This window comes from Harpia harpyja, chromosome 4 (assembly GCF_026419915.1).
Source record: "Harpia harpyja isolate bHarHar1 chromosome 4, bHarHar1 primary haplotype, whole genome shotgun sequence".
NCBI lineage: Eukaryota > Metazoa > Chordata > Aves > Accipitriformes > Accipitridae > Harpia > Harpia harpyja.
The window spans coordinates 62,855,680-62,878,307 of record NC_068943.1 but is presented as its reverse complement, the minus strand read 5'-3'; the positions used below and the strand labels follow the sequence as shown (position 1 = coordinate 62,878,307).

General features: G+C 41.9%; 1 protein-coding gene and 4 non-coding genes across 5 annotated transcripts; all 5 read right to left on the bottom strand.

Annotated features, from left to right (window-relative positions):
• Window positions 1–14,599: 14,599 nt before the first annotated feature.
• On the bottom strand, window positions 14,600–14,684 carry LOC128141674 (small nucleolar RNA SNORD100). Its single transcript, XR_008235140.1, has one exon. It is a non-coding gene; the product is annotated as a small nucleolar RNA SNORD100 (small nucleolar RNA).
• Window positions 14,685–15,021: 337 nt separating this feature from the next.
• RPS12 (ribosomal protein S12) lies at window positions 15,022–19,074 on the bottom strand. Its single transcript, XM_052784390.1, has 6 exons — window positions 18,996–19,074; window positions 18,806–18,857; window positions 18,242–18,358; window positions 16,456–16,558; window positions 15,856–15,957; window positions 15,022–15,112 (listed from the first exon to the last, which is right to left on the bottom strand). The coding sequence occupies exons 2-6, from the start codon at window positions 18,817–18,819 to the stop codon at window positions 15,050–15,052; spliced, it is 399 nt and encodes a 132-aa protein (XP_052640350.1). The 5' UTR covers window positions 18,820–18,857; window positions 18,996–19,074; the 3' UTR covers window positions 15,022–15,049.
• Window positions 15,449–15,583, bottom strand: LOC128141672 (small nucleolar RNA SNORA33). Its single transcript, XR_008235138.1, has one exon. It is a non-coding gene; the product is annotated as a small nucleolar RNA SNORA33 (small nucleolar RNA).
• On the bottom strand, window positions 16,025–16,111 carry LOC128141673 (small nucleolar RNA SNORD100). The gene has a single exon (XR_008235139.1). It is a non-coding gene; the product is annotated as a small nucleolar RNA SNORD100 (small nucleolar RNA).
• Window positions 17,448–17,522, bottom strand: LOC128141678 (small nucleolar RNA SNORD101). The gene has a single exon (XR_008235144.1). It is a non-coding gene; the product is annotated as a small nucleolar RNA SNORD101 (small nucleolar RNA).
• Window positions 19,075–22,628: the final 3,554 nt, after the last annotated feature.

Genomic DNA, 22,628 nt, shown 5'->3' with positions numbered 1-22,628 from the left:
CCTACCATACTATCTTCTAAGTACAGGAAGTTTACTTGGAATCGTTTATTTATTTTTTTCAGTTGACCATAATTCCTTGAGATAATTGTTTTAACATTGCCTTTATGGCTAGGCTGTTTTAAGTCCGTGTAGCATACCAAAATTATCTTGCAAGAACCTGTTGAATTTCTTTGTGAGTTTTCTCCCAGGATCCAAAACTTTAAAAATGCTATTCTTTTCTTCCCTGAGGTCATTTTCTGAGGATAAGAGCTAATGGGCTTCTATTCTAAGCTCTCTACTCAAAGTGTCTTCAAGGCATTTCCTTCCACCTTGTTCTTTGTTTTATGAATTTTCTCATGGCTACCCAAGTAATTTTCACCAAGTTTCAGCACAAAGTTTCACTAATGACTGCTCAACAACTATCAGTGTCCAGACTCCAGGTTTTCCAGGCCATTCAGATGCTGCAGACTGCCTTCAGATCTGGGAACAGCTGCAGCCAGAAACAGCCAGCCCCTCAGAGATGGAGAACATGAGGGACCACCGGGACTCTCTACAGGAACCCGGGAGACATTGCATGGATAAGACTTGGGTAGGTCTGAAGAAAATTAATTCATGATCCAGTTATAAATCGGCCCACCACCTACATAAACCTGTTTTAGGAAAACAGAGTTGGTACACACTGACACTCTCCCAAACCCAAACATTACAGTAGCCATGTCACAATTATTAATCTCTGGTTGGCACATTATATGACTATCAAGGCACAGGATGATGGCAAGTCATTTGTATTTTGGGGGACTCTTTATCAAATATTTTGTAGATTAAACTTCTGTTCTATTATTACCAGTAGACTGTGACTTTGTGTACAAAGATTGGGATCCATGATACATACATCTAACCCAACACAGTCTACATTCTAAAGGGTTTCCAAGCTAAGTAGATTAGACACACAGCAGAAATAAAAAGCCACACTACCCTCACTTGTTGTAGCTGGTGAGCTGAAGGACAGATTTGCTCTAGGTTTCACAGCAATCACTGGCAAAGCTGGGAAACGATTCAAGACCTGTGTCCTAACCATAAAACCATGCTTGCTCACCTGGAATAGAGAGAAACAGGAACACGCCAGAGATGCAAAGCAAATGCCAGGTTGTAGAATGGGCTCCCAAAGTATTTCGTTCCCTGGAGAGAGATTAAAGTCTTGCAGTACATATAAACACCTGCCTAATGATGACAGAATTGAATTTATTGCTTCATGCAGCAAAAATGCCTCAGAAATAAGATACTAGGTGTACTATTGAGATCATCCAAAACATAGCACGTGTTGTAGTTATCACAAACTTCAGGTGATCAGCCTAAAACATCTGCAGCACATGTACTATCTGTTGAACACCAAGGCACAGCTCATACAAACTCTGCCCAGGACCCTCCAGAGATTGTAAAGTAGCTGAGACATGATAGACTCAAAAGAACACCTCACTTCATGAACCTCCACCACTACTCCAGCACAGCAGCTCCAGTGGAAGCACTGCCAAATGCCTAAGCTGCGCACATTCTCCTTCAGCTTATCACACTCTTAGGTTAGTGAAAACACATTTCTGAGGCTGGGACAGTAAGTTTGAACTGAGTCCTTAACACAGAACTGCTGCACCTTTTCCTTCAGGAACCAACTATCTTCTATAAGCACTTAAGCCACAAAGTATTTCTAAAAGAAGAACACTGGGCTTCAAAAATGTAGATCAAATGCAACATTTCAAACAAATCTTTCTAATCCCTCTTGATACATCCACATGGTCGAAAAACAAAGCTATACCATAACCAGCATCCGTTGGAACAAGCAGTATCATGCCCATACAAAAAAGCTTTCCTGCTCTACTTTGTTTAAAGTTGGTATGAGTAAAGGCAATTTCCATTAAGCTAAATCTGACAGTAATGTTAAAGGTGAGGTACTGTAATTTATATATTGGCTGTAACATGGTTAAAATCCTGGTACAAATGGCAAAACAATCTACACTGCAGTCATCTGATATTGTTGGATTTCTTTTCTCTTATGAAAAAAAAGTTTTCATGGCTTTTTATTGATAGAAGTTGTAATCAAAATGGTCACTCTTGACTGAAGAGAGTTAATCATGCAGGTTGAGGAGGAACCTTATTTGCAGATCGTAAATTAGGTGAAAAAGATCCATGTTTATTTATTTTCATTTCTTCTCCTCTGGACAAAAATCCCTACTTTATTATCTGGAGCAACTGGCAAATATTTTAAAATACAGTCCTTACAAATTACAAATTCACTTCACTCCTCAGATCTCAGGCCAACAACAGCTAAGAGAAAGAGAAAAACAAATAAATCCTTGCCCCCACTCACCCTTTCACCACCTTCACGATTCTTTTCCTCTCAGAAAAAACTTAAGAGAACTGGTGAACTTTGCAGTGTGCCAGAGAAACCGGTGCACATGAGCTATTTTACATCAAAGAGAGAAATGCCTTCTGAAGTGCCAAGAGCTCCCTCACTATTATACCAAAAAAGTGCCAGTTCACCTTTTCTGCTGGATGAAATATCATGGAGAGAGAAGAGCTGGTGTCTAATATGGGCAGGCATGGGTCATTAAAGACTCTATGGAGTGGAAAAAAAACAACTTTCAACTCCTTTTGGAAATAGACCATCCTGGTGCACAAAGGCAATATACTTGCAGGGCAATACTTGGCATGTGCCAAATTCAGCCCTGGACTGACTTCAGTTTCTGAGATGGCTTAATAAGTAGTTTCAAGTGAAGTGCATCACAGCAATGTAATTCCCAAGATGACAAAGGCACAGGAGGTACATCCACTGCAAAACTGGAGCAACCTTAGAAGGAAAAAAACTCAAGAGCTTTTTAATAAGATTTCCTACAAGTATCTAGAAAGCTAACTGGATTAGTTATGTTCACAGTTCTAATATTCTCAACTTAAATGACAGTAAAAAGGCTTATTGCTTCTTTCATTTCTATAATCTACCACTGTGAGCCACCTTCAGTCTCTGCTAGCCTTCAGTTTTGAGCCAGCTGCTAACCAAGCAGATTCCTGAAAACGTCTAGCTTCTTGGCTTCCAAAGGATTGAAGTAGCCACCTCCTCTTGGCTTGCTTTCTCTGCAAGCGGTAACGATTCCTTTTGTACCTTTTTAAGTCTGTGACATGAAACAAAGCAGCTTTAGGGAGCCATTTGGGCTCTTTTAGCACTTTGGGAGCGTGCTCATCTTATCTTTTCCTCTCAGAAATGCCCCACAGGGTGAGACCGATGTGGCTGTTGCAGAAGTTGCTTTAGGGAGAGCATGTGAAACAAGCCACTATCTGAGGTCCAATCCTCATGCTCCTTCTGCATCCTGCTATTAGATTTCGGATGTCAGAGGGAATATTGCTGCCTATTCCCAATAGTATCTGGTTTGCACCTTTTATCCAGTAATTTGTCTAATCCGTTTTGAACCTCTCGATGTGTTCTGACTTCACACTTTCTTGCAACAGCAAGTTGTAGAAGTTTATCACAGACTTTGAAGAAAGGCAGTTTTAAAAACCTGTTTTAAATTACATCCTATCAGTTTCAATGCATGTTCTCTGATCTAGTATTGTAGGATTTGGTAAACAAGTTTAGCACTCATCTTCTGCACTGCTTTCTTGATGTTGTAAATCAGCTTCATGCCTTCTCAGTGTTCTTTCCAAACTGAATTGAGACCATAAGCCTGCTATTACTTCCCCATAACAATTTTAGATGTCCTTTTCCATATCTATAACTCCCCCCCCTTTTTTTTTTTAAGCAAAAACTACACTTTTCTTGAGATGTGGAGACCAATTGCATGTAATTCTCAAGATGTGGAGGCACGAAGATTTTCTACAGTGGCAAAATGTCATCTTTGGTCATGTTCTCAGTACCCTTCCTGATATGAGCAATTTGGGCTGCAGCTGAACACTGAGCCAATGATGACAAAGAACTGCTAACTCAGCATGGCTTGGATTATTCTAAAGAACCACAGAGTTGTTTTGGCGATGCCCAAATTAACTCCAGACAAGAGACTAGATCACACAACATCACAGGATAATGCCATGCAGAGATACTTGCTTAAGCCCTGGAAGATTTATAACTACATTCACGCAATGCACAGAGTCCTCCTAGGTTTGGCAGTACCTTTGCCAGCACCTTTGCCAGCACCTTTGCCAGCTAGGGTGCCTACAATCACAACGCATGGGGTAAAATGGGCAGGCCAACAGTCCCTCCTGTGCATTTGAAATGTCTTCAGAATGGTACCTCTCTTTTGGTCAGTCGTCTCCTCTCCCCCCAAAGCACCCTGAGCTCTGCATCCGATGTGAACAACATCTGAAGTCCACGTACTATAGAGATAATAATTACCAATAAAATCAGTGACTAACAAATTGTCCCCAATTTAAAACTTGTTTTCAGTCACTGAGAAAATTTATCAGTACCCCATCTGAAGGGCAAGGCATAGCTGTTATGTGACATAGGAGGATGAAAAGTATGAACTGCTTCCTCTTCACCCAGTACTGCATGTCTTCTCCCTCCCTACGTACGCCACTGATGCACCTCAAAAAATATTTATGAGTTCTCATTCAAATACTTCAGCTGATAAATTTAATATCACATTCCCTGGGGTAAGCAAAAAATAAAATATTGCATTGGCCTTCGCACATGTGGAGATTATATTACTTTACAATGAAACCCAGCAAGCTGCACATTACAGTTTTTACCACAATCTCCTTGGTAGGAATGTTTCAAATACATTGCATATGTGTGAATACAATATAAGCATACTGAAACGCTTTGAACACTGTAATACATCAGACACTTGAGGCAGCGGGAAAAAAAAGAAAAAGCCTTCACCTATCTTGGCTCTTATCTTAAGTCTATACTGTCCTTTAAATGTTTAATTTGACACTGGTGTCCTCTAGTCTCATAGGCGGTGCTACTCACAATGTGCAAAGTGAACTTCCAAACAAGTGACTACTTAAACATATCCCCCAAACCTCTGTAAGTCTGTACCTTGTTCATTAAATATCTCTGTGAAAGAAAGCAGATGAGAGCACTTGCTCTGTGTGGTACAACTCTGAGAAAAACAGATTAAAGCAGTCGCAGCTGTACAACAAAGCCCTTTGGTTTACGCAAACACATTTCTACACGCCATAAAAGTCTAAACATCTGACTGACTTGGATTTTACAAGGCTACAATACTGGAAAATACGCACAGAAATCGACAATATTCAAAGGCATTAAAGAGTTTCATTTCACATTTGTTTCCTACGTCGCCAGCTTGCTGGGAACCCCGCAGCACCTGCTCCTATAACTCCAGCCCCGGGCAGCCAGGCACCTCGCACGCCCGGTCCCTCTTTTCGGGTTCCTGCAGCCCTTCAGCTGCAGCACGGGTGCCATCTCCTGCCTGGCCGGGGAAGCGCTGCCGGCAGCGGCAGGCGGCGGCGGAGGGCGGCCGGGGCCCGGGCCGCGGCCGGAGCTGCCCACCGAGCTGCGAGTGCCAGCGTCCGTCAGTCCTACAGACCAAGGCCCAGGCACGTCGGAGCACCCCGAAAATGAGAAGACGCCGTCAGTACCCCTTGGCGGACACGTCTCGGCGCGTAGGAGCTGCGCAACCTCCGCACGGGAACTCAGTGGCAGAGGCAAATCTTCATCACCGTTTTCAAGCACGTAACCATAGTCCGTCTTATTTTTATACGTGGCAGCCCCCTTCACGGCAGAGCCCTGGATCGTTTTTAGGGTCTGCTGGTCTGCTTTGCCTTCAAACTGCATAAGCCAACTGTAGAAACAACAGCATACGACCGCATGTTTAAAGAACATACATGTGCCAAGGCACTTGAACAGGGTGGCACGTCCAGCCTGTTTTTTCCCTAATATTACCTTGAGCTTTGTAATCTGCCTTTAAAATGGCACAGGCATGTGTATGCATGCATGCATCTTCACTCTTCCACTAAATTCTTGTCCCTTGACAGTTGTCCTCCCTGTGGACCAGTGCTGGAGGACAATGAGAAACATACTTTCCCACTCGTTTCATGTAGGATTATTGGCAAGAAATCAGTGGTGAGACGGGGTCTCTTGAGCCCAGATTCTCCTGTGTCTCGTTGACTCAGCCTCTTGCTATTCCTGCTCTGCCCCCACCTACTATTAATTATGTTGACCAGTCTGCCGTTTTTTTCCCTACACATCCAATCCTCCCCCTTCACTCATCATCTGGAAGTGCTTCTTCTCATCCCTGCTTTCCTATTACATCTCAAGTCCATGAATGGAAACACCTGAACTTCCCAATGAAAAGATTTTAAGAAGTTAGCTGAGGTTTTAAAAAAAAAGTAAATAAACACCTATCAAACACCTTATACTCAACAAGAGTCTCAGAAATAGCTATGTTGCTTTAACTAAAGTTAAAAAAATAAAAATATTTTAGATGGACCCTCTACAAGGAACAATTTCAGGCCATGGAAAATAAGCTTAGCAAAGTTCTCAAAAACATAATCAGGATCTTATGGGAAGGGCTAGCTAACATCTCTATTCACAGCCATACTAGCTCAGTCAATAACAACACAATGGATTTTATTGTAGGATAATGGAGACAGCCATACAAAGGGCACTGCAAGTCCATCCCCATTTCTTGGCTGTAGGCTAGTTTGGCTAAAAGTTTTTCTCTTCTGAATATATGAAAAATCACGCATAGCCCAGGTCCAAGCAGCATTTTTAGAGGTGTTTTCACACAACTGCAAGTAGAAGAGGCACATATATTCCAATTAACTTTCATTTGAAGAGGACATGTAAATGGGCTTGAGGGTCAGACAGAATGATGATACTGTTCACAATGATCAGAAAAGGATCAAGACGTACCGGTCTTAAAAGGAAATGTTAAAAGCTGTCATGCTGAGTTTAAAACAGATAGTTAGATAGGCAGGAGGGAAGAGTCAGAACCAGCTGAGATTTTGATTTGGATATAAAACATATCCATGGAAGGGTGCAAGTCAGTCTCTGCAGAAACAGGAATTGAAATTATATGTTTTTAAAAGTACAGTAGCTTGCTAAATTCCATACACATAAAGGCATTTCTTGTACATGTGCTGACAAACACCATATTTTCCTGCCCTGAAAAAAGCAAAGCTGAAGGGTGTTACTTGAATATTGTCCATTCAAATAAATGGATGAAAAAGAGAATGTATACCATAGGTTGTATTGACATACAAACACTTTTATATATATGGATATCTGAGGGTGTTTCATTTTTTTGTGGAGAGGTTCTACAAAACATGACCTCCATTCCCTTAAACACGTACTCCTAAAACTAGAAACATTTTGGTTCCCCCCCCCCCCGCCATTTGCCTTCCTAAACCTGTCCTAAGCATCTGTATTATGTTATCCAACACACTGGCTGCTAACAATACAATCAATATAAAAGGTTACTTAGGGGGCATTGCTTTTTTCTGTCCTTAAAATACAAAGCTTATTTTAACAGGGATTTGAACTCTTTCACTGTGGAAAATGTCTTAGAACCATTGAAAAAAAGGAAGGAAAAAATGAAGCATACCGGAATTACAATTTTTTGGAGTATGAAAACAGGAAATTTGCTTTAATAAACATTTTTCTGTACGTCAGCATAAAATACATTTTTTCAGTTTCATAACTTGATTGTAAAATTTTACAGGGCAGGAACTTGGCATGCCAGGCACTGACCTAAATGCCTATTATTTCATTGCTTTTAGAAAAGAATATCTGACCGCTTACACGTTGGTATTTACGTAGAGTACTGACATACAAACTCTACTGTTGTGCTTCAAAGAGTAAAACTTTTTCTTACGTTACAGCCACTAGCCTCAGTCAGGCTACAGCAAAGATGAATGGATTCCTAACATTGACTGAGCTAGAAGACTAACTGAAGGTAACACATTTCCAATTAGATAAGCAAAACAACAGCTAGGTTGATTTGTACATAAGCATTTTTCCCCTTGTAGATATCTATTTTTATATAACTCTGCATGGTGCCTAATAATCTTTCAGCAATATGAAATGAAATATCATTAAATACCAATGATCATGAAAAGGATTCTTTTTTTAAAGAAACCAGTCAGGTATAAACAAAATTATTACATCAGTTTGTAAATTTTTGAAAAGCATGGTGGTTGTTACTTTACCTATCGAAAGTATCCCCATTTTATGTAATACTGTATTGCTCACAGAGGTCTCAGTCAAAACCTTTTAAATACTTTTGCTTAAGTACTATAAAAAGTCCCCCCAATTGCTTTTGAATTGGGAGATGAGGGGAGAAGCTCCTGTAAGTCAAAGTGATTTTTGAATTAGTTTCCACTAGTTCATATAACATGACTCGGAACACTTTTGGAATTAAAACGAGGAAGCATGGTTATCAATGGCTGAAAGTTCAGGTATTTGTATAGTGGTTTACTTCCATAAAAGATTGTATCACCTTTTAGAACAGGTCAGCTACATGAAGCAGTTAACGTGGATTTAGGACTTTTTGTAGGTGGACTTTCATTCAAAAATAATGCCAATGCATGAGAAAATTATGAATGTGTGTAGAATCATTAAATATATAACAGCATACTAACCACTTCATCTCCTCAGTTTGTTTAAAAGACTCTCAAAATAAACATTTGCTTGCTGACCAATGGCTGAAAAAAAAATCCTGTGTATTTACTTAACTGTCTAAAACCATTGAGAAAATAATTTGCCATTACTTCTGTTTTCCTTCGGGCTACGTAAATCAAGCCACAACTGTGCTCACCCAACATCCAGTATCTGGTTCAATGGCCTAACATGAATTATAAATCCTACTGAGGCTCCACATCCCAAACACATCATCCCCAAAGGAGAAGACAAGGCTGACAAATGGCTGTGTGTTCAGAGTTCCTTTACATCACTGGATGAGACCTTCGTGAGGCCTCCAGGAAAGAGAGCATGTTTTAGGGACAGTGTTTGCACCAGCTTCAGTAACATGGACATAAGTGGGGCACTGGCTTGCAGCTGAGATATCCAGGTTCCACAGTACAAAGAAGGAACAAAACCTAACAGGTAGATACAATTCTAAATCAGGAACATTAGTCAGAAAATGCTGGGGCTTATGCTTATTTGTTACAGAAAGTGTTAAGGATACTGTGTGTTTTAATACTAAGTATATTTTTTCTTCATGTGGGATTAGTGCTCAGCCTCCATAAAATACTTATGCATTAAGTAAGACTGGAAGATACACTTTCCTCTTGGCAAAGCAGGCAGAATAAACAATGTTTTCCAAAGGAAGGGCTGGAGCCCGCAGAAGTGCTTGTGCAGCATGGTGATTTGCTGCAGACAAGCCCTGATCTCCCAATGTTTGTGCTACTGCAAAATGTATCAGCTTATTACAATGGGAGATCCTGATGTGAATGAGCTGTCCTGGTAAGAAATTACCTTCAAGTGAGGACTCGGGCTCCCACTACACATTACAAGCACACATACTTCCTTCTTAACCAGAATTAACATGGAATAAGCATGGAGTAGTACTGCTGTTATCCCAGACTCCACAGGGACTGAAACAGTAAAATGGGCACTGTCATGGAAAAGAGTGGAGGGCAGGTATAACCAGCTGCCCTGTGGGAACCACAGTCAGGGCCACAACTCCATCAAAGTAGGAGCTGTACAAATACATGGGGGGGGGGCTGTCCAGATGCTCGCTGTTATATCCAAGGCAAAATGCACAAGACACAGAAAAGCAGTAATGGCCAGGATGACACACAGGTGGTTCCAAACCAAAATAAGCTTAACTGTTCTCAAGGTATTTTAAGTCTTGCATAGGACATTCTTCCACTACTGTCTAGAAGTCTGTACTTAGCACCTTCGCAATAACTTACTAGCCTTTCTTCAAAGCACTTTGTTAGCTGCTTTACATGGAAACATAAGAATTCAGGCCTGGAAAGGACTACCAATCCATGCAAAACCACTAAAACCTGTTATTTAGTCCAGAAAAATTCATTCTGCTGCTTCTGCCAACCAAAAGCCACAAAACATGCATTGTTGAGCAAACCATTCTGCATTATCCCTGTTTCACAACAAGAAAATCCTGCAAGGGACATCAAACATGATCAGCAACAGAGGAAAAGTCAGGGTCAGTCCTGGAACTCTATCTCCAAAGTCTCCAATTCCCAGTCCCCTATTTAATGCTGTCTAACTACATCCTTTCAGGGTACAGGTAATGGGTACCTTTAGGGTGATAAATACAGATGGCTAGAACTTAGAGTAAAACAAAGTCTACTCCTCTGAAACTTTATCTGAAATCCTGCAGGACACATCAATATCATCTTCTACAGCAAAACAAAAATACCATCTATCAAGAAAGCATGAAGAAACTGGGGTCTCTTGACTACAAGCACACGTCTGAGACAAGCATATACTAAGACTTCCAGTATGAAGGACTAACAACCACTTGTCTTCCTTTGCCAATTTGAATAAAAAAAACAAATTAGCTTTCACAAAAGATGAAGGTGAACCAGGAAGTTTGGGTGGAATTTAGTTCTCAAGAAATTTTTGAAAATAAATCAAACACTAGGGCTAGTCTTCGGTATAAAGTGCAAGTAAACTGAGTCTTTTATCAGTTCTCCAATGCTGACCCTGCACAGGTTCTAAGGTCACTCCCAGGAAATGTAATGTTACAAGAAAAAACCCTAACTTGATATCTAAGCATTTTGATCAGAAAATTAAGATCTCAACCTAATTCCTTCTGGCAAAAATATCTAGGAAGCGTTGGTTCTGTTCCAGTAAAAAACGCTTGGCATGAAAAGAGAGTTGCAATTCCCTAGTATTAATATTCATTGCCATGTAAAATAAGGTGGCTTTAAAAAAACCAAAGCAAACATAGACCTGAACTTCTATTGAGGTATTGTTCCATTGTTGCAAAAGAAACACTGCCTAACAAACTCGCTCATGGACTACAGCTCTCCTCATCTGAACCCCTTTTCCTAAGAGTTAACTGATACTTGATAGTAATTAAGAGGAAATGCATAACCCAGCTACTGCTGAAGTAGCAATTCCAATATCCCATGATATAAATGAAACACAGAAACCATGATAATGAAGATATTTTTCTTACACTGACTGAAAATAAAGTTAAAATGTGTTAAATGAAGTAGAATATTCTGTAAAGGTGAATAGATGGAGCATGCTGGACTCTTCTCAAATTACTTGGAGGTTTAAAGTATGCCAAACTCCTTAAGGACCTATTTACATTACAATTAGGACTAATAGCTTGACTAAACATAAATCCTCAATGTGTTAAAAATTCTTAAGTCTTACACTATAGATCCAGTGTGCATGTTCCCCATATATGGCTTAAAAAAAACCCCAACCTAAAAAACTTGCTATAAGGAATTTCACTGCTCCTGTCAGAAGTAAAAAGCAGCACCCTAACTCCAAATCCATGAAAACAGATGTATCACCTACCTTTATTGCCAACCTGAAACTGGTGCTGTTGTACTATTCTAGCCTAGCCAAATGAATGTAATCTTTCTGCAACCGTCTTGTAGGTTATGAATGCTCACAGAACATCTTTTTCTTTACCCACCATATCCCCTGTCTCTACAGTGTTCTAGTTGGGAGAGGAAATCCAGTGATACCACAATGCAGCATATTATTTTGAATCAGCTTTCTCCATAAATACTGAGGAAAGTACAAAGGGGAACAATTTCAGCTATTACTCAACACAAGGTGAACAGCCTTCCACATCCTCTATGGAGGTAAAGCAGCAACAGCCAGGCTTTTTCATAATTTTATTAAAGCAACAGGTTATCAACTTTATTTTTACTCATCCTTTTCAGTGATAGCTCCTTTTCCTTTCAAGATCATCTCAGAATTACAATTCACCTGGACATGAACACTTCTTCCTTCTTGCACGGATATCCTTCCTATTTTTTCCACCAACAGCACATCATAAAATACTCCCCTCTGAAACTTTACTACATGTTGGTATTAGTGCTTCACATCACAATATACCATTAGTAGATTTACAAGAAAGTTAAGTTGTACCAGCAGGAATTTTCCATGTTGACATGACCTCAAGCTAAATTATGTTTCACTTAAAGGGGGCAAATCCAGTTTAAAAAAAAAAGTATCTAAGGTCTATTGTTTGCCCATGCTAAAGCAACCAAAATTTTACCAAATAGCCCTAAAACCATAAGCAGGTTAATTTCACATAGTCATATACATCCAGAAACTATCTATACATGATTTACTTGCCTAAACTCTTTGTAGTCAGTGAAGTTGTAGTGGGTTGACCCCGGCTGGATGCCAGGTGCCCACCAAAGCCGCTCTATCACTCCCCCTTCTTAACTGGACAGGGGGAAGAAAATATAACCAAAGGCTGGTGGGTCAAGATAAGGACAGTTTAATAAACTGAAAGCCAAGGTCGCGCGCGAAAGCAAAGAAAAACAAATGATATTATTCTCTACTTCCCATCAGCAGGCGATGTCTAGCCACTTCCTGGGAAGCAGGGCTTCAGTACGCGTAGTGGTTGCTCCTGAAGACAAAAAATGCCCCCCTTCCGTCTCCCTTTACTTAGCTTTTATATCTGAGCTGACGTCATATGGTATGGAATATCTGTTTGGTTAGTTTAGGTCAGCTGTCCTGGTTATGTCCCCTCCCGAGATCTCACCCTGCCCCAGCCTGCCGTTGAGGAGGGGGCAAAAATGTAGGAGAGACAGCCTTGATGCTGTGCCAGCACTGCTCAGCAGTAGCCAAAACACTGGTGTGTTATCAACACCTTTCTAGCTACTGATGCAGAGCACAGTGCTATGAGGGCTGCTATGGGGAGTATTAACTCCATCTCAGCCAGACCCAATACAGAAGTGTATCTGAATTAGGAACCATGCTCTTCTCCATTCTCCCGGGTCATTTTGGGTTAAAAAAAAGTAACAAAATGAAAAGCCGTATTTTAGCCAAAAAGCCAAACACCCGGAAAAGCTGTTTGCTTGCACAGGCTTAGCAAATACTTCCTCAAATTTGAGAATGTAAGTCTATGGATTTCATCTTTTTTAAAAATCTTAACCCACTACCCTGTAGGGGCTTATTGGATTGCACGTTTGTTAATGTGCATCCAGAGATGTAAGGAATTAAGGACTTTACTACTCGTAGCAGGTAAAAAATGTTCTGGTACAGAAGCACGTTCAATTAAGAAACAATTTTCAACCTCAGCAACACACAGGCCATTGAACCCAAGTACTGAGCTCCAGTTTTGGACCCCAATTCCCTCTGTGAATTCCACTCTGATAAAGCAGCCAGCCAAGGAAAAGCAAACCATAAATCCTACCAGACTGCCAACGCCACCACCATTTCAGACAATTCCTTCTCTAGAATGTAGCAGCAACCAACATTATAAAAATATGAAGAACAGTGTAACTATTTTATCCAAAACTCTTGCAAGATGCAGCTTTTTAAGATAGGACAGAAGATGAAGTGTGCTTTGGTGTGCTTCTGTATATGAGTCAGACACTCAAAATTATTAGCCGAAATAAACCGACAATTCAAGTTTTTCAATAGTTAGTGTCTTCCAACTCCATTTAAAAAAGAATATTCTTACAAATTATTCCTATCCTCAGTGTTTAGAAACCTCCAGTAATTTAATAAGATCTGCAACTAAGGCTTTTAACTACAGGAATGAATTTCTGCCATTTCAACTATATTCAAAAACATCCAAATGGAAAATGGTAACATTTGTATGTTTGTGTTAACTTCCCTCCATTTGCAATACTAGCTTGACATTAACTAAATCATTAAAAGCTACTTTAACTCCTTCACTGAGAATTTCAGACAAGTTCAGCACAAGGATAAATTTCTTGGTTTTAACTAGACTTGGAACAGGTGACTTCATCATTAAGTACACCTGAAAATAGTACTACAGGAACCTCTCAAAAATCCAAGTCACCCAGATCTAGCTACTAGAAAGCTGTGACAGGGCCAAAACCAAGAGATACTTCAAAAGCTTTAATGAGAGCTTTAAGAAATTACATGAGCCCAGCATCTGGAGAAGATGCCTGCCTCTACACTACATGAATGATTGGGGATATAAAAAAAGGGCTTACTAACCATAATGAAAATTCAAGCTCAGGAGCCTGAGAACTAGAGATACACATTCCCATCTCCTCAGTCTAGAGGTGCCCAGCCCCACACACATTCATGTCCTACTTAACAGCATAATGGAGCAATTCCTCATGACTCCACTTAGAGCTGCTCCACAGAAAATGTAAGACAAATAAAACAACTTGCAGGAGAGAGAAAAGACAGTAATCTTAAATTCCAGTCTTAATCCCACCTTGTTTCCAAAAAACAGACAAAACCACAAGTTCTGTACATCATCCAACTACTAGGGAAACCAAGACACTGGGCAAATCAGAGTTCAACATTGCCTTGTTGGAGCAGTGAGATCTCAACTGCTTGGCTATCTTGACTACTGAGAAATCCTACAGAATCAGATCTAGAAGTACATAGCAATACTTCTTATAAGAAGCTAATTCCACCCACAATTTGCTTCAGAATTGGAGGGGGGGGAACCCAACAAAACACATCCCAGGTCAAGTAATTTCCCTGAATAAATTAAGATAGCATTTAAAAAATTCCTCCAACATCTCAGAAGACTTGGGTAATGGTTAAGGCTGTTCTCCTCATTTGTTTCAGCAGCAGGAGCCAAATTTTCATCACAGATGCAGCAGTACTTCAGACTTTCCCCAACAAATTGCTCAGAATTCCTGCAGAAGTACAGGCCTAAGCACTGCCAAGCAAAGGCAGTAATCAACCGTCAGCATTTCTGCAACTGAGAAGCTGCGCAAAGTTCCCCAAATTGCTAACCTCTGCGGTAGGAACAGGAAACAGAAGCACCCTAGAATAAGAATGGCAGGGATTGCCATTATCTTTTTAGCAAGCTGACAAAGTTAACATACTAATAAACTACACCAAAGACCTGCAAAGTCCTTTCATCTTCTGATGTTATCCTTTGCAACTCAAAGAACTATTCCACAGATACCCACCCATTAATCACACACACGTTATTCAGGGTTAAAATTTATTTTCCATTCATTTCTTGCACTTGAAGTACTCTTCAATGACATCTTTGGCCTGAGATTCCTTGCCATAGTCCTGTAACACAAGATAACCCATTAATAAAATACACACCCATTCAAAATTTTACAACCTATTTTTAAAAGGACAACTGAGACTGCCTTGAGGAAAAGTGTCATTCTCAAATATTCCCCAAATTCCATACAAATAACCTCAAGCAATCTGCCAGCTGCTTTCCCTTCGTTCTCTAATAAAAGACTATTCTAATAAAGGACTATTCTATTTCATTAAAGTTTAACACCCATTGGTATGGATCCAAGTTCTTCATTTCTGCTTAAAAAAAGCCAAGTAAAGTATGTGAAACAGTAGCTTAAGTATGAAAACACATACAGAAGGCATTAATCTTTATTGTGAAAATGTAGCCATCTCTTGGGACCTCAAAGACAACAAAGTCTTCAAGGCTCGTACTGTGGCTTTACTTTACCAGTGTCATTTTAAAATATACTCTGCAAAACATTTTAAAGTTAAGCAGACACATTGAACTGGCATTTTCTTCTGAAGCAAAACTTCACCTCTTCTAGTTTAAACATCCTTCCTTTAATGCTTACTGGCCAGTAGGCATAGATACTTTAAGGACATACCCCTTAACTCACAAAATGAGTATTTTAAATAAACATGAAGCAGTTTATCAACAATGGAAAGCAACTGTTAAAAAAAAAAATCTTAAGACATCTATTTAATAGTCCCCTATCTAAAGCAACCTTATCTTTACTGCTTATTTTCAAAAGTCAAGAAATAAGCTATCATCAGCATCATCTTACTTTGACAACCACACAACTGCAGCCCACTACTTTGCGAGGTTTTCCTTCTCTGTCGATCTTGCAGAGACCTACCCATTCACCCAGTTTCTTGTTGTCATCAACCTGTGTAAAACATTGCATCACATTAGAACTAGCCATTCCTAACATAACTAGGTTCAGCAAAAAAGCCGCTGTACTCTCAGAAGTATTGGGTAACGGATGGCTGCTTTCCTCACAAGTATCAGTAGAGGGAGCCAAAGTATCATCATTGTACAGCTTGCTAAGTATTTTCATTTGAAGAAAAAAAATCATGTTGAGACTCCTCCCAGGCTCCACAACCACTTACGTTTCTTATGATACAGGGGACAAAAATCCATGTAACTTTGTAAAATAGCCAATACACATCCTTTGCCGTTTACATCCACAGCTTCTGCACTGCTTCTATGACAATCACAGAGCTAAAACAATCTCTGCTGCCAAGAGAAATTTTGCTTAGATAAGCCATATACTGAACTACAGTGTAGTGTTTCAAAGGTTCAGCTCTCTATATGCTGAAACAAGCAGCTTATAATGCAAGCAGGATAACTGTTCCAAACTTGTGTCTAAAGCTCCACCACTCACCTTTATTAAGTTGATCTGATGTTCTGCACAAAGTGCTTCAACTAATTTTACATACGTGGGTTCATCACAATTTGAAGCCAGAACACAAAGATGGGCTTGGCGTCTAAAAAAAAAAGAAAACTGACCAATGTAACTTCAGACACTGCTTTATCTTTCTTTATAATCTAAATCACAAAGAACAAAATTCAGCACATGTGTTTCTAGACAACCACTTCCTGAGTTTAATTTTTGGTTTTGAGACACCATATGCTTTTGAAGTACTAAATAGATTTTTGATATGATCTACTACTTGTTTTTCATATACGTAACAGGCTACTTTCACATTGTTAGCTTTATTATCAGACTCTATTCCAGTTTTGAAAGCTTCTAAAAAATCCCACTAAATAAATTCTCAGCCATTAAAGAAAGGTGTAATGACTGGATAAACACCAGGTCCCATAAAGAATGGTGTCACTATCAGAAAGCAACAAAGTTACAAATTGCTTTTTCTTGTATACCACAGATTACAATAATTTAACATTAGAACTGTAATTATTAAAAGCTTGAATTTCCACGTTAAGTTGTTATAAGCTCTTCAGAACAATCTTTTCTACTTACGTTCAAAGAAGCTGTTATGACAGGGCCCCAATTCTAATTAGGATCTTTGAATACTGTGGTACAATGTTAAGAATACCAAAGGGATACCTGACAACAAAGAGAGCTGTATGGGTCTTCTATGCTTAACCTAATGTAATTTGACCGCTGCAAATCAAGTCAGTTTTCTCTATGGCCGCCTTCATCATGAGTTTCACCAGAATGTTTCAGAAACATTTCCAAGCAAGGACCAGCACACACAAATGTATATAAACCCTGTACATACATCATCCTCTTAACACACAGCATATGAAATTGTAGCTGAACTCAAAAGAACTCTTACAAACTAACTGTCAGTCATTTAAGTTGTATTTCTCTTCCGCTATCTGGTACCTTGTCTTAAAGCTTTTCGCATACAGGTTTGTCAGACTGCTGTTCTCACTCATAAGGTGAGTGAAGGGGTATCCGACAAATTGTTAAGTCATCACCCAAACACTGTAGCATTACACTTAAGCACTGTCTATTCTTAAAAGTATGTGCCTATATACAGACACACACACGGGTGTATATATATACATGGTACTTCACCCTACCAAGAAACCATGACTAATTACCATGGTTGGCACATATATGACAACTTTAATAGTGTTTTGATATTGTAACCAAATCAATTATTTACAGCTGCAACACAAAAAAATGAAGCTAGCAAAAAAGCAAAGGCAAGCTACGAATTTCATTTTTTCTTCATAGAAACTAAACCTATTCTTACAGGTTGAGTCTGACATACATATTAACCCTCCCAATTAAAATCTTAGAAAGTTTTGAGAAAAGTTTATCACTTCTTAAAACACAAGGTTCTTGAGCCCCAGATTTCCATCGCTACATACAGCAAGCGCCATTCCATTTTCTTCACAAAACCAGTCCACATAAAAGCTTGATAGCACTGGGGTCACAAAAAGGCAGAACCTAACACACTAGATGCTGTTATTCGTGAATCATCGAGTTTAGCATCTGTATTTTAAGATCACAGTTAAAGACCCAGAAGAGAGACAGCAAAAGACAAAACTCATTGGCAGAAAAACATGGTCTTGCAAAAGCTTTCAACTGAACATCTAGACAAAGTGACCACTGTATGAGTTCCGCATACCTCATCACAACACACCTCACCCAGTTTTGCTATTCACCATAGACAAAATAGGAAAGCAGCACTTACTTGTCCAAGGCTTTGGCTGCTTCGCGAATACCACGAGCTAGGCCATCATGGATAAGCGCGGTCTTCAGCACTTCTTGCAGGGCGGTGTTAACATCCATTACACCTCCAGCAGTAATGCTAAATAGAAGACAGATATTGCCCTGATCGTGCCACCATCTTACAATTATAAACAAATGCTTCTCGTTCACCTGCAAACATCCCAATCATTACAGAAAATACTGAAAAAAGCAAGCTGAAGAACTAAGCCAAGAGAGAAACTGAAATAAGGTGAATTTGTAAGAAACAAAGAGAATAAATCCTCCTGGGAAGCCAGCCAGCTGTGCTCTCTCCGCGCTCCCTTACAAAGAGGGGGAAGCCGGGCACACAGCGACCCTGCCAGCCAGACCCCACGCCAAGCACCCATCCTCTCGCCAGCGGAGAGCATGCGGCAGCACCACGGCGGGGCCTGCGCAGGCAGCCCGCGGCCGGAGCTGCAAGGCCCGACACGGAGCGGCACGAAACGGCGCGATCAGGCGAGACGCGGCCCCTCCGCCCGCCGCCCCCAACGGCCCCGGCCCCGCTCACCCTTCCTCGGCCATGGCGCTCTCGGTGGGTGCTGTTCCCGCCGGGGTTCCTGCTGCAAATACAGACACAGGCCGCCCCGGTGAGTGGCGCCGGCCGCCCCGGGGCCCCCGCCCGGCCCGCTCCCGCCGCGATGCCCCGCCGGCGGCGGGGATTCAGCCCGGCAGGCCCCGGCGCCATTACGGCTACTCACCCCGGCACCGCCGCGAGCCGCCAGCGAAAAAGGGGGCGGGTTTTCCGCCTCACGCTCTTATAGCGCGCGAGGACCCCAGCCCGCGCGGGCGCGGTGGCTGTCCGCGGTGCTGCCTGATCCGCCGCCTCGCTCGCCTGCCCCCGCGTAGCCGTGGAGATGGCGGCGGCGGGGTCGCCTTCGCTCCCTCGGTGCCGCCTTCGCTCCCTCGGTGCCAGAGCCGGCCCGGCCCGGCCCGGCGGCGGGGCCTCCTGGGGGGAAAGCCAACTGCAGTAGCCGGCTAGGGGCCACCCGGGGCCGCGTCCCATCGTCTTCCCTAGGGCAGGACGTGACCCAGTTGCTTCTAAAGCGGTCTGGCTCCAGACGGCACCGTTCCGCAATCCCTGGCAGCCTGGAGGCAGATGGGGAACAAACCTTAAATCCCTGGCGCCTTTCAGTGGGGGTTACAGCACTCGGCTGTAACTCTGAAATTTGAAAAGCGCAACTGCACGTTCCCGTTCCTCTCAGGTGCTCGCGCAAGTGATTCAGCTGACGACGCGCACAGCACGGCCACCGCAGTGCAGACGTGTTGCTTGCTCAGGTGCTGTCAGTCTGGCGTGGGACTTTGTCCATCCTATCTGTTTCAGACTTGACAATGTGACCGTTGGGTGGTCTACATATTGCCATCTTTGTAAAAAATACGTAGTGGCAAAATACAACAAAAATAGGTAACAAATATTGATAGCCGCGGTTTGTGGCTAATGCAAACACATTTGTCACCAACACTGTGGGTCACCTCTCCTACAGACTGTCCTCTTCTGATCTGCCCAGTATCGTCAAGCGGCAGGCTGTAGGCTAAATCCAGGTAGTGAGGAGACACGGTGCACAAAGCGACCCACCGGGGCTGGTGAGGGCAGAGAGGGACAATGGAAACCCCTCAGCTAGCTCAGAACTGCCCCGCAGGCCTCAAGGTCTGGCAGCACAGCCTTCCTGAGTCTGCACGGGGGAGAGGCCTGGCTGGTGGGCTGTGGCTGCAGCACTCCCAGGCTCCAGCTCGCTCTCTCCCTGCTAATGTCACCTCTGAGGCAGTCAGGTACACACCCTTTATACTGCAGAGATCTAGAAGGGGCAGAAGCTAACCAAAGCCCTCTGAAAAACAGTCATTGAGATGGAAGTGTAGTGTGAGGGCACTTCTCTCCCTGCACTCTGAGCTACCAAGGGCAAAGCCAGTAGGAACGACCCTGCCTGTTACTCACGCTGACAGCCTCCGAGGTGCATATGGCCACCTCCAACTACTGCCATATACTGCTTGAAACTCTGAACTGCAACCCCAGTTGCAATACCCCACTGGGTTGCAACCACCAAGACAGGTATTCTCATTTAGGAGCTCCTGTGGGACATTTGGCCATGACTTCTCCCTTCCTCCACAAGAAGTGGGAACATATAATTTCCTTCATACTGCTCAGACCCCAGAAAGCACGCAAACACACACAAATTGTAGTGCCCCCCTTCTTTCACTCTCCTCAGGGAGAACGTTCTTCCCTATACCCGTCAATCACTTAATCTTCCCGTGCTCCTTAAAAAGCTAATCTATAGAGGAGTTTTTGTACTGAGTGGGATAATAAACCACTATCTCCTTCAAGGTCATCAAAGGATAATAAGTCCTTAGCCAGCCATAAGACAGATCAGTATTGCTAGATAAGTGCAATATATATTCTGTCCAGGAGATGGAAGTATGCACATCTGAAAGATTTGTGTTACAGCGGAAGCGATAATCGCAGTCAAATTATAATCTGATATTGTAGAAATACAATATGCAAAAACAGTTTTTCTAGCACAGTTGTGAGAAAACAAAGCTGTGCTAAGATAAAAGTTATGTATGTGTAGAGGGGAGGTTTGCATTAGCACTGAACTCTGTATTGAAATGTTGATACTGCATACCAAGTGGACATGTTTGTGTGTAAAAATTAATGGAAGGGTGTGATCCTGTTTGAAAGTCCACTCTGCTGCACACTGTGTTAACGGGAGCTCAGCATTCTGTTGGCACAACTCCACCTGCTCCACCTATCTGTCTGGATTCCTACAAGGAGTAGCTAGTTTCTTACCTCTGTATTTTCTCTTGGAGTTACGATGTCCGTTTAGCACTTGGCAGTTTAAATGCTGGCATACAGCCACAAGGCATGAGACATTTAAGCCAAGGATTGCAGTCCTGTGCTAATAGAGTACTTCTAGTGCACTTGAGGGTGGGTGAGTGGGGTAACAAGCAGAGTGCTAGAAAACGAGGAGCTGCCAGATGCAATGCAAGAGCCTGCCTGGACTCTGGAGGGCTGAGGTGGTGTCAGTGCAAATCCTGGCCTCGTGTTTCACTGAGCAGCCAGACCCAGCAGAGGAACTTGGTCCTGTCGTGGTTTAACCCCAGCCAGCTACTAAGCATGACGCAGCCGCTCACTCACTCCCCACAACCCAGTGGGATAGGGGAGAGAATTGGAAAAAAAAGTAGAACTTGTGGGTTGAAATAAGAACAGTTTAATAGAACAGAAAGGAAGAAACTAATCATGATAATAATAACAGTAATAAAATGATAATAATAATAATATAAAGATTGGAATATACAAAACAAGTGATGCACAATGCTCACCATCTACTGACTGATGCCCAGTTAGTTCCCAAGCAGCAATTTGTCCCCCCTGGCCAACTCCCCCAGTTTATATACTGGGCATGACATCACATGGTATAGAATACCCCTTTGGCCAGTTTGGATCAGCTGTCCTGGATGTGTCCCCTCCCAACTTCTTGTGCCCCTCCAGCCTTCTTGCTGGCTGGCCGTGAGAAGCTGAAAAATCCTTGACTTAGTCTAACCACTACTTAGCAACAACTGAAAACATCAGTGTGTTATCAACATTCTTCTCATAGTGAACCCAAAACATAACACTATACCAGCTACTAGGAAGGAAATTAACTCTATCCTAGCTGAAACCAGGACAGGTTCTCTCAAGATTTGCTTATATTATAAAAACCATAACATGCTGTTTATAAACTTGTATTTGGGGAGAGGAAGAGTAACCACAAGCTGCTGTCAGATGACACTCAAGAATTTGGATTCTCACCAGCCTGCTCTTCTGGGCAATCCATTCGGACTCACCATCTTGCTGCAAATATTTAAAAATCTTTTGGTTATAGCTACTACCCTCTGTGCTCTCCATTCAATTCCTTGACTCCCCCTGACTGTCCCCCCTTTCCAGGGTGGCAGCCTTCCTCTTTTTTCCCTGTATGATCAAAATGACAAATGAACTTGGGGCCTTTTTCAGAAGAGTGGTACTGTAGTGAGGATATAATGGTTCATTCTTAGCCATCCTCTTCCTGTTCCTTTTTGCTTCCTCTGTTTCTCTTGTCTCTTGCTGGGGTAACCTTTACCTCCACCCTGTGCTCACCCCGGCAACCATGACCCATCTTTTCTTCAAATTGCCAGACTGCAGTGATAGGTTACGTGCCATGTTGTAAACTGTGGAGACTCAGGAACTTAGTAGTTAAGTAGTTCAGACAGCGGCACAGTATGGTGAGGCAGTCAGGTCGGCAGGCAAAAGCGTCAGGTATTACAAACTCCCAAGAAAAGTCCACGACACTGCTAAACTCTGAACAATCAGTTCTGAATTTCAG

Excerpts from the sequence above, each read along its gene's own strand:
- RPS12 (XM_052784390.1), bottom strand. Across the intron at positions 15,958-16,455 it reads ATCAGATCAACTTAATAAAG|GTTGATGACAACAAGAAACT; the intron begins GTGAGTGGTGGA and ends TGTTTTACACAG. Across the intron at positions 15,113-15,855 it reads GCAGTTGTGTGGTTGTCAAA|GACTATGGCAAGGAATCTCA; the intron begins GTAAGATGATGC and ends CTTGTGTTACAG.